Source organism: Cucurbita pepo, chromosome LG19 (assembly GCF_002806865.2).
Source record: "Cucurbita pepo subsp. pepo cultivar mu-cu-16 chromosome LG19, ASM280686v2, whole genome shotgun sequence".
NCBI classification, from domain to species: domain Eukaryota; kingdom Viridiplantae; phylum Streptophyta; class Magnoliopsida; order Cucurbitales; family Cucurbitaceae; genus Cucurbita; species Cucurbita pepo.
In genome coordinates, this window is record NC_036656.1 from 6,240,058 (window position 1) to 6,253,298 (window position 13,241).

The 13,241-nt window shown below is 34.6% G+C and overlaps 3 protein-coding genes across 3 annotated transcripts in view; 2 read left to right on the top strand and 1 right to left on the bottom strand.

The window, feature by feature from the left end:
- Positions 1–375: 375 nt before the first annotated feature.
- LOC111781181 (zinc finger CCCH domain-containing protein 6-like) lies at positions 376–4,187 on the bottom strand. Its single transcript, XM_023661642.1, has 4 exons — positions 3,633–4,187; positions 1,936–2,136; positions 1,684–1,808; positions 376–1,590 (listed from the first exon to the last, which is right to left on the bottom strand). The coding sequence occupies exons 1-4, from the start codon at positions 3,690–3,692 to the stop codon at positions 519–521; spliced, it is 1,458 nt and encodes a 485-aa protein (XP_023517410.1). The 5' UTR covers positions 3,693–4,187; the 3' UTR covers positions 376–518.
- On the top strand, positions 4,042–8,587 carry LOC111781684 (cytochrome P450 84A1-like). Its single transcript, XM_023662370.1, has 4 exons — positions 4,042–4,067; positions 6,770–7,040; positions 7,111–7,758; positions 7,830–8,587. Exons 1-4 carry the CDS (start codon positions 4,042–4,044, stop codon positions 8,451–8,453), a joined length of 1,569 nt encoding a protein of 522 aa, XP_023518138.1. The 3' UTR covers positions 8,454–8,587.
- Positions 8,588–11,083: 2,496 nt separating this feature from the next.
- LOC111781182 (UPF0183 protein At3g51130) overlaps positions 11,084–13,241 on the top strand; it is a 4,635-nt gene continuing 2,477 nt past the window's right edge. The window contains exons 1-8 of the mRNA XM_023661643.1: positions 11,084–11,307; positions 11,627–11,709; positions 11,957–12,031; positions 12,320–12,387; positions 12,462–12,567; positions 12,668–12,728; positions 12,815–12,981; positions 13,057–13,119. Of these exons, the coding sequence (XP_023517411.1) occupies positions 11,214–11,307; positions 11,627–11,709; positions 11,957–12,031; positions 12,320–12,387; positions 12,462–12,567; positions 12,668–12,728; positions 12,815–12,981; positions 13,057–13,119 (717 nt within the window). The 5' untranslated portion in view covers positions 11,084–11,213. The remainder of the gene's footprint in view (positions 11,308–11,626; positions 11,710–11,956; positions 12,032–12,319; positions 12,388–12,461; positions 12,568–12,667; positions 12,729–12,814; positions 12,982–13,056; positions 13,120–13,241) is intronic.

The window sequence follows — 13,241 nt, forward strand, 5'->3', positions numbered from 1 at the left end:
AGAGTTACACGTCCTTTCCCTGCAACATACATGTTTCTGTGGGTCTTAGTGTAACGGGTTTATCTAGAAATATACATATACACATTTTTCTGCCGCGTCGTGCATTTCGTGTCATTGCCATTCGTCCCTCTTCGATTTGTCTAGATAAGAATATACATTTTGATTCTAATATTACTATTGAAAAGTAGGGTCCACAATTGTAAAGGGGTGGAAAGTGCTTTCCACATGACAAAAAGATTCGTTCAAAGTGAGTTAAGCTTGTGCTTCTCAGTTTCTCTCTTGTTCTTGGTGTTTATATTATGAAGAAAATTACAAGTTCATAAAATTATCATCCTAAATGCAATCTTGCACTACAAAAATAATAGACACATAGCGTGACAGCCCAATAAGTATGAATTAATTCAGAAACAGCCTATCATCATTGGTTAAAACAGATCATTTAAAGCAACCCCAGTAATATTTTTCATTGACATTCAAACCCATTTCCCTCATTTTTAACACAAGATTTCCCTGTAAGTTCATCCCCACAATTTCATTCTCTTACTGTTTTGAGTCTCCAATACGCTATTTATGCGCCAGGGATTTGACATGTCATGGTTGAATTGGCAATCATTGCCATTTCGACATCCTTTAGGGGTATTGAAGTAAATGCAGTTTTTCTTAATCTTGCCTTTCAAATTCCCTGCTTTCATCTCATGAACCATGTTTGGATATTGTTGGTTGTGATTATTACCATTTAGTTCAAATTTCTGTTCCTTTCCATCCTTCTTCTGCTCTCCATGTTGTCTTACTAGGTTCTTATAGTAATTAAGATCCTTCAATTGCTGCCCTTCTGTTCTCACCAAACTTACTGGTCCCATGTTCACTTGGCCAGGAGCTGCACCTGTGTTAGAGTAGTTCCTAGCATTCGGTATGGTAGTTTTTACTGTTTGGGGTTCGGTCTGGCCACGGACTGGCACTGCGGCTGGCTTTACACCAGACGCTACAATGTTACTCACCTGAGGAAGAGTGGTTACTGAGGAAGGAACTCCAACCGAGCCGTGGGGTAAGCTTCGATTCGGGAGCTTCTGTATCGTATCGGATTTTGGTACAGGCAAGGAATTCGATGCAGTAACTGGCTTTGACAAAGATATTGGTGCAGCAATTGCAGCAGAGGGTGGACTTCCATAGGCTGCTTCATATAGAGGAAGAATAGTTGTCAAATTCTGAATCATTGTTGTGTCATTGAAGATCTTAATAAGCAAATTGGTGTCGATCATGCTTCCTTGCTCCATGCTTTTCATTAGAACAGCTAATGCAGCAGAGGCTGCAGCGGCTACGTCCACACCAACATCAGGTAGCTTTTCAGTATGCATTTCCCCTGATGCTGCTGCTGCTGCTGCTGATGTTTCAATGGAACTTTTAGAGATTGCAGGTTCCAACTGAATGTTGGAAGACATCATCCGAAACGATTTCATAGCGGAGTTACCCACAGCAGCTGAATCTGCTTCCATTACTTCACATTCTTCTTCTTCAATGGGAATAATAGGCACAAGAGGAGTGACACTATCATTGTATCGTTCATTTTTTATCTCGGTAGATACGGTTGCACTATACAGAAGAAGAAAACAACACAGATGAAATTATTAGACAATTCGAAACAAAAAAATATTAAACTTCCAGATATCACGAGTTTGTAATTACCCTGGAGGAATATCAGAAACACGAGGGTAAACCGCCTCGAGTAATCTCATCTCCCTGAAACTTTGAGATTCCAATTCTTTACTTTCTTCTCCTGCTGCCACACACCAGTGGCAACTCATAGCAAACTGTTCGAGAGAAATGGCATTGCAATTGGACATATCAGAAAAGGATACAAAAAGGACGCACAACACATCATGTAACCCACTAGAGCTAATTGACAATAGGTGAGGAAGAGTATCTAATAATGCTAACCTTGGGAGGGCAATTCCATTTAATCAAAGGGATGGAGGACACATCTGCTAATTGGTTCTTCAAACAAGTAACATTGAACCCAGGAGGACAACCATTAGATTCATAAGTATAAGGAGGCAACCTTCTGGAGGTTTTAGCTTGAAGATGATTGGAAGATTGGCCAACTTTAGAAGGACAGTCCTCTGATGAGAACAACTTCACCTATTTAAAGAAAAGCAATCGTAATTATTCACCATAATTTGGTTCACGGTATATAAATTTACATGAGTTCAATAGCCTGAAGGACAAGAAGAAAACCACCAAAGATATAGGATCTTCCAACCTCATTGGAAGATACAACAACGAAAACACTTAAAACTTCCGAATACAAACATCTGTTCAATTTCTCCTCACACGTAGAGAAGTTGCCTACCCTGATGTATTCTCAGTAAGACAACATGAAGTGACCCAGAACAAGACATTTTCAGGAAAAGGAATAATATGTTCATACAATGTGGAAAATGGGCATTTAGCCAAAGTGGGAATTTCAGGAGATGCCCATACCAGTTATGGAGAAAAAAGACAGATTAGGACAAAGGAACATTATCTGAAAAGCTTTCAAACATACAAGGAAGCAGGAAGACCATCATCAATTTCAAAATGCAATTCTAAACAGGATTAACATACCATGAGTACATAAAGATATGATCAACTACAGATTCTGTACTGTTTCAGAATTTCAGTTCTACAATAAACCTGTTATTGATATTTAGGAGAAAAAACAATACCCAGGAGTGCGATCTACTTAGAGAAAAAAGCTTAATTCTAAGAAATGGCTAAAAACTGTTCTTGATATTTACACACAATCAAAATAGTTTCGTCCATCAACGTTCTTGAAGTTGTATTAAATAGCTCGCATTATCCTCCCAAGGGATTAGAGAATAAAAAACTTCACATTTACTTAGAGATCAAAGAGTGGGCGAATAAAATTGCATGACGTGGCTGATATCATTCTATATAAAATGGTTTGGTCAAACTGATCTTTTTTTTCTTTTGGAGTAATTCAAAAATCAAAATGTTTTTTATTTCAGCATTGCAAATAGAAAGGTTATTTCACGAGTCCACGTCTAATCTGGCTCGTGATCAATCACTTTTGGATCTTTTAGATCGGGAAGTTTTTTGAATACTGAAACTCTGGTTGAAGATCAGAGCTGTTCATATTTCTTAAACCATATCTTACAGAGCTTTTATAATTTCTTGCTGTGAATTGAAATATTGGTTTTTCAAAGGCAATGAACGTCACTCGGATCGTTCAGATTGGACTGCCGTTGATTAAATTCCGTATTATGATGCAATTCTGTTTTTTATTTCTTTCCGCCAACTGATTGCTCGCCGGGGGGAAATTAATGCATTTGTTCACAATCCGNTTATTTTTATTTTTATTTTTAATTTTAACTTTATTGTTTCTTCGAAGAAAAGCATTGTGCCAGTGAATTACTAAATTAATATCATAAATTCATTGGCGAGAAAGCATATGAAGTCTAATAACCAAATGAAAAATAACTATATGCCTTTCGATTTCACCGAGGAAAATTAGTGGAAGATCTCAAGACCATTAATGACTAATCTAATCTATCAAATCAAAAGCCCTACGTATATGAATTTTAATGATCTTATAAGAAAACGAAACTTGGATTAGAAGATATTAACAATTATACCTGACAAAGATTAACTCCGTTAGCCCACGAAACACCCTTCGATTTCCTCGTCCGCTTCATCTCTAAATCCCAGATCAAAGACGCTCTTAACTCAAATCGATTCGCTTCTCTTTTTTTTTTTAAATAAAAAAACAAAACAAAACTACGACTAAAGTTCCAGATTAAAGCATAAAGCGAAACAATCGATCGATTGCAAAGGGAATAACCAACGATCAAACAGATTTATCTAATCCGAAAACCGTCAATCCTAAGATCGATCCGATTCAGAAACTTAAAATCGAAACAAAGAAGATAGAAAGCGATGACGAAAGAAGATGCGACGGCGACGATTTAAAAAAAAAAAAAAAAACAAGACGGAGAAGTCGGAGAAGAGGAAGAAACCCTAGAGGCGACTCTAGCAGAGTTGATAATGACGGTGGATTTGGTGAAGAAAAAGTACTATTTCGGATCCTGAGGTGACGGCGGGAGCTGTGTGGGGGAGGCGGATTCTTGACTGCTGTGGTTTAAATAGCAGAGGCAATACGGACCCTAGAAAGAGAATCATAGTGAACCATTAGGAAACGACGTTTTAAGTGTAACAGAGTGGCGGCGATTCGAATCCCAAGTAATTGTGACACTGATTAATCATAGTTTAATAAAGCCCGGCCCAATCAGTTCTCAAGGAAATACAGGCCGGCCCAATAAGCTTCATTCAATAAAGCCCGGCCCAATAATTTTCGGTAATTTTTACCTTTTTCTTATTTATTTATTTCGGGAATTTATTTCGGCCCAATAATTGCGTGTCAAAATAATGGATTTTGTGTGGTTCCACAGTGGACACGTAATCAAAACTCCAAAATGGATCCACGTCAATCATCCACGTCATTCGTTCATGACTTCATTGTGACCTAACATGAAGTCAATAGACGATATTTTCCGAATTAAATCAACTATTGGAGATATTTATTTATATTTCTAAAAAACTTTTATTTTAATTCATTTTGGTATATATATTCTCAAAATAATTATTTTCATTCTAACATTTTTCACTTTTAACCGGGTAAATAATTAAAAAAAAACCCGACAATAAATTAGGTTGTGAACTCTATTCAAGTTGTTCGGGTCACCAACTCCTTCAAATCAGTCCAGCGTGCACCCCAAAATGTTTCAATTTCTACACTGAACTTTCAGTTTCATAATTACACGTTAACCTCAGATAAATATTGCAATTTTTGTGCATCTATAAACCGTATGCATTGGTTTGAAATCGACAGGACTTAGATAGATACGATATGTTTTTTTTTTTTTTTTACACTAATAAGCTTTGATGGTGATGAGCGATATTTTTCCATATGAGTCCGAAATGAATATATTATTTTATATAAGTTGGTTTAAATTATTAGAATTCAAACTTTATGATAAATTTTGTGAGTAAAAATTGATTAATTTTTTTTTTATTTGAATAAAAATGATAATAATAAGAACGAGGTACAATATAACCTATTAATTTCTCACTAAATTCGAATACTTTTATTAACAAATTATTATAAAATATTTTTAGTATTATCTGGAAAATAATAAAATAATAAAATAAAAGGCACGATGTGAAAGTTTAATTTACCCAACGCGCTGTAAATGAAGCAGCGCAAGCTGGAAAGCTCTCTGTCATCTATAATGGCGCCACTAACTTTTTATTAATTCTAATATTTGTTATAAAATTAAAATTTTTAATTAATTTGTATATATTTATTTATTTTTAATTAAAAAGGTTTGTATTAGATGTATTTTAGTATTTTTAATTTGCGTGATTTTATTGTAAGTATTATTGTTTTTATTATTAAATAAAATTTTGAAATTAAAGAACGATCGAGAATGTTTGCTTAATCCATCACACATGTTAAAGTTATATATTTATAATCAAATAAATTATAAATATAGGAAAAAAGTAATAAATAGAAACATACATAGAGTTAGAAAGTAAATATCTAGATATTTGTCTCGTAATAAAATATCAAATATAATATATATGGTAATTAAATATATTTAGCCTAGTTTCAATAATGTTTTGAATTTTATATTATATAAAAAATATTTCAAAATTTAAAAGTTTCAATAATATCTCGGAAATTGTCAAAATACTTTTAAAAATTTCAAAAAGTTTAAACTTCTTTTTAAATATTTCAAAAATATTGAAAAGTATTATTCTTTAAAAAAAAAAAAAAAAAAAAAAAAAAAAAAAAAAAAACCTCAGTAAACACTTTTTGAACTTTTTTTTAATTAAAATTTAAAATAATATTAAATAATATTTTTTAAATAAAATACTGAAGTTAGGGTATAAAAGTAATGGTGATAATATTTTTTTTAGATTTTTTTATTTAAGTTTATGAATAATTTTTTTTAATAAAAGTGCAAAAATTGAGAATATTTTTTTATTAAATATTTTAATTATAAATTATATTGACATGTTGTGCCTTGAAAATGGCTAAGAAAAAAAAGTATGTATTTAAATTACATAAATGCCCTATGGAGCCAAGATGAAGTTGAACGTGTCCTTGACGGGTTTGACGTCCAAAGAACTCATCTCTCGTAGCTAGCCAAGATTTAAAAATATGTCCAAAAGTATCTTTGGCTATAGAAGCCACTCCAAGCGTTTCAAAATTATGTCTAATTAGTACAAACATAATTAACCGAATCATTACTTGTTAACATATGTACATTAAAAAGACATTTGTAAATCACTGTAAAGTTTAATCTTCTAGAACTATACTAAAACCATACAAGGAACCAAAACATGAAGACATTTTTAACACGTGACATAAATGTTTGGCCCAACACACCAACAAAACCAACCAAATGTCTATTTTTTTTGTTTCCCAATAACAACAATAATAATAAGCTACAAGTAATGTTCTTTTTCTTTTTATAAAAATAAATTTTCCTGTTTCAACGCTTTTATATTCAAGGAAATAATTAAAAGATTTAGATAATTGCAATAAGTTTCTAGGTAGAATAGTCTATCCAAAAAAGAATAAAATATCTTCGAAAATGAAATATAACATTAATATTAAAATAATTATTATTACAGTAAGCATAATTTAGCTAAATTTCTTGCTTATTTTATTCTATATAAACCCATAAAAATATCCCATTAAACCTAGAAAATATTCGGGTAGGAATCACATGGCTCTTATTTTCACTATCCCTCTTTTGTTTCTATTGGCTCTCATCTTCCGGCTCCGGCGAAAGCTCCCCTATCCGCCGGGCCCAACAGGGCTACCCTTCCTCGGCAACATGCTGATGACGGACCAGCTCACCCACCGTGGCCTCGCCAAGCTCGCCAAGCGCTACGGCGGAATCTTCCACATGCGCATGGGCTTCCTTCACATGGTCACCATCTCCAACCCCGACATGGCCCGTGAAGTCCTTCAGGTTAGCCATGTCTAAGGTTAAGTCCAATAATTATACGAGCTCATAATTTAAATATCTAAATATTTTACAGGTTCATGATAACATTTGTTCTAATCGTCCGGTCACAATCGCCATAAGCTACTTGACGTACGACCAAGCCGACATGGCTTTCGCTCACTACGGCCCATTCTGGCGGCAAATGCGTAAGCTTTGTGTGATGAAGCTATTCAGCCGCAAACGAGCTGAATCGTGGGCGTCAGTTCGAGACGAGGTAGACTCGACCGTTAGACATGTCGCCACGCAGCTGGGAACTGTCGTGAATGTCGGGGAGCGAGTGTTTGAATTGACAATGAACATCATTTATAGAGCTGCGTTTGGGACAAGTACAGTGCAAGGTCAAGATGAATTCATAAAAATCTTGCAAGAATTCTCCAAACTTTTTGGAGCTTTCAACATAGCTGATTTTATTCCTAATCTCAGCTGGATCGACCCACAAGGCTTGAACAATCGCCTTGTTAAAGCGCGACAATCGCTCGATAAATTCATCGACACCATAATCGATGAACATATGGAGAAGAAAAGAATTAGAAAATTATCAAACGTTAAAGATGATGAAATTGAAACGGATATGGTGGATGAATTGCTAGCTTTCTATGATGAACAAGTATCCGTTAATGAATTGGATGATTCACAAAATGGTATCAAACTCAACCGTGACAATATCAAAGCAATTATCATGGTAATTAAGAGGATTATAATGTTTAATTTTAATTAGAATGTGAAAATTTTAATTAGGGGTGTAATTTGCAGGACGTTATGTTCGGTGGAACAGAGACAGTGGCATCGGCGATAGAATGGACCTTGTCGGAGCTAATGAGAAGCCCAGATGATTTAAAGAAAGCCCAACAAGAGCTCGCGGATGTCGTTGGTTTAAACCGACGTGTCGAAGAATCCGACATGGAGAATTTAGCCTTCTTGAAATGTTGTATTAAGGAGACACTTCGGCTGCATCCGCCGATTCCGCTTCTCCTCCACGAGACGGCGGAGGACGTGGTGGTTGCAGGCTATTTCATTCCAGCGAAATCGAGAGTGATTGTAAACGCGTGGGCCATTGGGAGAGACCCCGCGTCGTGGGACGAGGCGGAAACGTTCCGGCCGGCGAGGTTTCTGAAACAGGGAGTGGCTGATTTCAAAGGGGGTAATTTCGAATTCATACCATTCGGGTCGGGTCGGCGGTCTTGCCCAGGAATGCAGCTGGGTTTGTACGGACTTGAGATGGCTGTAGCCCACTTACTACACTGTTTCACGTGGGAATTGCCTGATGGGATGAAGCCAAACGAGATGGACATGGGCGACATCTTCGGGTTGACTGCTCCAAGAGCGACCCGACTTGTCGCTGTGCCCACTAAGCGGGTTCTGTGTCCACTCGTTTGAAGGAATCTTAATTTCCGAGATTTACGTTTCTGCTTTATATTATGATTTGCGTGACGCTTCAAGAAAAAAATGGAACAATAACAACTTCAAACCCTACGTGTAATGATTATGTTTGTGGATACAAATAAATATTTTAATATATATATATATATATATATATATATATATATATATATGTAACGCTATAAAAAAATATACTTACATACTTACATATTTATTTATTATTACCATTATTTTAAAATTTTACGACAATAAGTTAATTAATAAATATCAAATTATACCTAAGGTATTCAAAGGTTAGGTTAGTAATTTGATATTCATTACCGTCGTTGAAAAGTTATTCACATTTATTTGATTTCTTACGTGACGTGACTGATGAAATAATTAATTTCATTTATTTGTTTTTTCCTCGGGCTTAATCCGCTCTTAAACCTATTTTTATTATTTTTAGGATTATTAATAGCTTGGATAATTATATTTATGAATTTGTATAATTTAAATAATTTTTATTGGGAATTTATAATATTTAATCTATTACTAGAATTAAATAATTTTGATGCGGGACTAAAAGCAACTTTAGACCCATCCACATGCATGCTAGACTTACGCCTAAGTCTACCAATTTTACTACCATCACTATCAAAATCTGAAAAATATATGGTTGATGTAACGTTTTTCTTTTTCATTTGTCAAATGTATTCACAGGGTATGTGAGTCCGATTGAGATATATATTTTTTTTTTACTCAATCTAATTATTTGTTTACAAAATTAAATAATGGACTCAGCCCAATTAAACTATAATTTTCTGGATGGACTGGTTCGAATTGTTTAATCATTTACTTACATTTTTATTATTATTTTAATTTAATTTATTTGAACAAAATGGACTCAAATAAGTTTGAATCGAATCCAAATCTTATGGACGAAATCAGGTTTATCAAGTTTCACGTATAAACTATTTTATTTTGTGATGAAAAAAACTTAGGGTTGAATTTATCCTGAATTGTTGAATTAATATTTTGTTTGTATTATTATTATTATTGATAAAATTTAAAATGGCGTGGAATTTACGGTATAGTTTAAATGGCCATAGATTCAATTGGATGTGATTTGTGAAGCTGACGTGGAAATTATTTAACTCGAATTAACCTGAAGCCGTGGAAATTGGATCCACGCGATAAGATTGAGAGACAGCCATATTAGGTTGTCCGTTATTTTCATTAGTTGTTGAAGAAATGATTGATAAATATGGTGTTCAGTTAATTCAATCCAATATCAATATATATAATATATATATATATATATTTAAAATAATAATAAAAGGACGTATTAAGTTTCTTGAGTGTTGAAAAATAAAAGCTATAATCAAAATATTCTTTTTAAGCGTATAAAATGTGAGTATTTGAATCGGGTAAAGTTATAATTTTTTAAAATTTATAGAGACGTTCATGTGATGGACTAACTTGGACTATCCAACCCAAACAATGAATGTTGGGTTGGGTTAAATTTTTTTCGATTTTTGTTCGGTTAAATTTTTAGTTAATTTTTTGAAATTTATAGAGACGTTCATGTGACCTGGTAACGGACTAACTCAGACTACCCAACTCAAACAATGAATGTTGGGCTGGGTTAAATTTTGTTCAGATTTTTGTTCGGTTAAATTTTAAGAAAACTGAAATTTTGGTTCCGTTACATGTTGACATTTTTTTGTCTGGTCAACTTCACCCACTTAAAAATAGTGTTAAAATCCAACTCATTCCTACCTACTTTTAAAAAATATTTTTATTTAATATTTATAACTATGTTACTAATTCACCGTTAACTTGTAAATGTTTTATATTCGATGTTGAGTAGAATTTAATTATTAATTTAACATATATTTTACCTACAAAAACTCGGTGAATGATCTAAATCTAACCTTTGAACGAAAAAGCATCTTTTAATTTTAGAAAAATTTAAAACGTGGATGTGAGTTTGTATAAATTCTAAAAATTGTGTTGTTGAAAACTTTTGAAATAATAATAATAAAAAAAATATTTTGTTGTCGGAATTTTATGCCCAACTAATTATTGGTTTGGTGATCTGACACGTTAAAGTTTTGTCATCATCTCAAATTCTAACGCTTAAATTAGTATTTTCTTATACCCATATGAATTTGATTAGAAGTGAACCAAATTGGACTAAATACGAGTCCTATGGGTTAAGGGCATGCTCACACTGCCTTATAAGGTTGTCCATGGGCTCGATCTTTGCTCATCTCGAGCTTGCGAAGAGGCACTTAGGCTTCAATCCAATTTCCTTATCTCTCGTTTGTAACGAGGCTCGATCTTTCATTGTTGGCCCAAATTTGTTTCGTGTCATGTCGATATCTATTCAAAATTATTTATTTTTATGCATTATTGAAAGTACTATGAATATTGGTTACTTAATGGGCCGAGGCCCAAATCGCCACTCTGAATCAGTAATTGGCCCAATTTAAAATTTAAAATATTTTATGAAATTTGTTATTACTATTAAAACATTTTTTAAAAATAACTTTAAATTAATTTTAAATTTTTATTGAAAATAGACTTAAATAAATAATTTATATATATAAATGATATTTGTGAGTCTTCCCTCGGCTGTTGGACTTTGCGTGCGAACTGCGAAGAGCTGCCATTAGAGATAGAGAACTTGCCATAAGAAATCATAAACACCTGTCCGCTCGTTTCGCGAAAGCCACGGAGAAAAGTGAGCCATCAATCCAACCAAAGGCAACGATGCAGAGATCGAGACGACGTTGTGAGGGCACGGCTATGGGCGCCATCGTCCTCGATCTTCAACCCGGCCTTGGACTTGGCCCCTTCAATCTCGGTTATTTCCATAATTCCTAACCTTTTCCTCTTCGAATTTTGATTCTGCGCATATCTAATTGATTCCCTATTGGATGCATACGTACGAATCAAATTTCTGGTACAAGAAGTTTCCCATTGAAATCCGTAGTTCTGACTTCGAATCCGATATTCCTGCTATTGTGGGCGGGAGGGCTAGTTATCCATTGCTTTGTATGCGATCTTTTCGGGGAATAGTGTATGTTGGGGGGGAAGTTGGGAGGGATGGGAAATTGTTGGTGCTCAGAGATTAGGAAGCTTTCTGGTTAATGTGGAACATTAATGCGTCTCTGTTGTCTCAGGAATGCCAATCTGTGAAGCATTTGCACAAATAGAGCAGCGGCCCAACATCTACGACGTTGTCCATGTGAAATACTTCGACGAGGTATATCTCTAGACTGTAAATGCTGTCTGGCCATATTGAATTAAGTACATAATCTGTTTCTTTTTTCTCGAAATCTGAAAATTGCTCTGCTGATATCGTTGATTGGTTGTGGGATATGCCTGATATGAAGTTTACTGGAAACCGTTCTTATCTTTCATCTGCATAGTTGGAGTTCACTAGTGGTCTAGTTGGACGCATCCTTCACTGCCAATGTTTTAATACTATATATAACTCATTTTAATTGTAGGAGCCACTGAAACTTGATATCGTTATCAGCTTCCCAGATCATGGTTTTCATCTTCGATTTGACCCGTGGTCACAGGTACTTCTGTTCTCTAGCATATTCATTGAAAAGGAGATATCAATACTTTAACTCAAATCAATTGGCACGCTCAAGAACTATGATAGATGGTTTCAAGAGAGTGACATGATTTTCCTTTTAAATATGATTGTTAAGATGGTTTGCCTTTATCATCATCTATCAGAGTTCACTTCAAGTATTTTATGAGAAAAAGCTACTGATGAATCACATATTCGAGCTGTCTGTGCACCTTATGTTTCAAGTTCAGTTTTGCTCCAGATTAACTCATGTCTGTTCATTATTTGCTAGAGGTTACGTCTTATTGAAATATTTGATGTGAAGCGACTTCAAATGCGATATGCTACTTCTCTGATTGGGTAGGGATCTAAACTCATGTGGGGTACATGTACAATAACTTATTCACAAATTAATGTTCATTACTTGATTGCAGAGGACCATCAAATCTTGCTACCTTTGTAGCTGTATATGCGCTTTTTGGGCCAACTTTTCCGGGAATTAATGACAGAGATAGAAGTGTTTACACTCTATTCTATCCAGTATGTATTTGTATTTCCAGGCCAACATTTGTACAGTAATATAATACTCTATGCCTGACATTTATTTTTCATCTTTTATATCATCTATTGTATGTTGTAGGGACTTTCATTTGCATTTCCAATACCAAGCCAATATTCAGATTGTTGCCATGATGGAGAAGGTATTTTATTATAAATTCACCCTGTAACCTGGCTCTTGGATTTTCTTGTTCTAAGGGGAGTAACTAACTACTCTTAATTACAAAAGCTGAGCTACCATTGGAGTTTCCTGATGGCACCACACCAGTTGCATGTCGTGTCTCCATATTCGATAGTTCTACAGTAAAAAAGGTTGGAGTAGGTGCCTTAATGGATAAGGCCTCTGCTCCCCCATTACCTGCGGGCAGTCTCTATATGGAGGAGGTCCATGTTAAGGTCTGGCTTCCCTCTTCATCTGCACTTTTTGTTATTTGAATTGCTTACCTGCTTACTTTTTTCTGTTGTGTCCAGCTTGGTGATGAATTATACTTTGCTGTGGGTGGCCAGCATATTCCTTTTGGTGCTTCACCACAGGTATCTTTGTGGCCCCATGTCATGCTTTTGTTGTTAAATTATCTTTTTATCCTATATGTATCAGACTAATTAAATTAATGACATGCAAATATTTGTGTGAGTATTCCCCCCCCCCCCCCCCC

Excerpts from the sequence above, each read along its gene's own strand:
- LOC111781181 (XM_023661642.1), bottom strand. The coding sequence starts at position 3,692 with ATGAAGCGGACGAGGAAATCGAAGGGTGTTTCGTGGGCTAACGGAGTT. Across the intron at positions 2,137-3,632 it reads ACGGAGTTAATCTTTGTCAG|GTGAAGTTGTTCTCATCAGA; the intron begins GTATAATTGTTA and ends TTCTTTAAATAG. Across the intron at positions 1,591-1,683 it reads GTTTCTGATATTCCTCCAGG|TGCAACCGTATCTACCGAGA; the intron begins GTAATTACAAAC and ends TCTTCTGTATAG.
- LOC111781684 (XM_023662370.1), top strand. The coding sequence starts at position 4,042 with ATGACGGTGGATTTGGTGAAGAAAAA. Across the intron at positions 4,068-6,769 it reads GTGGATTTGGTGAAGAAAAA|AAAATATTCGGGTAGGAATC; the intron begins GTACTATTTCGG and ends CATTAAACCTAG. Across the intron at positions 7,759-7,829 it reads ATATCAAAGCAATTATCATG|GACGTTATGTTCGGTGGAAC; the intron begins GTAATTAAGAGG and ends TGTAATTTGCAG.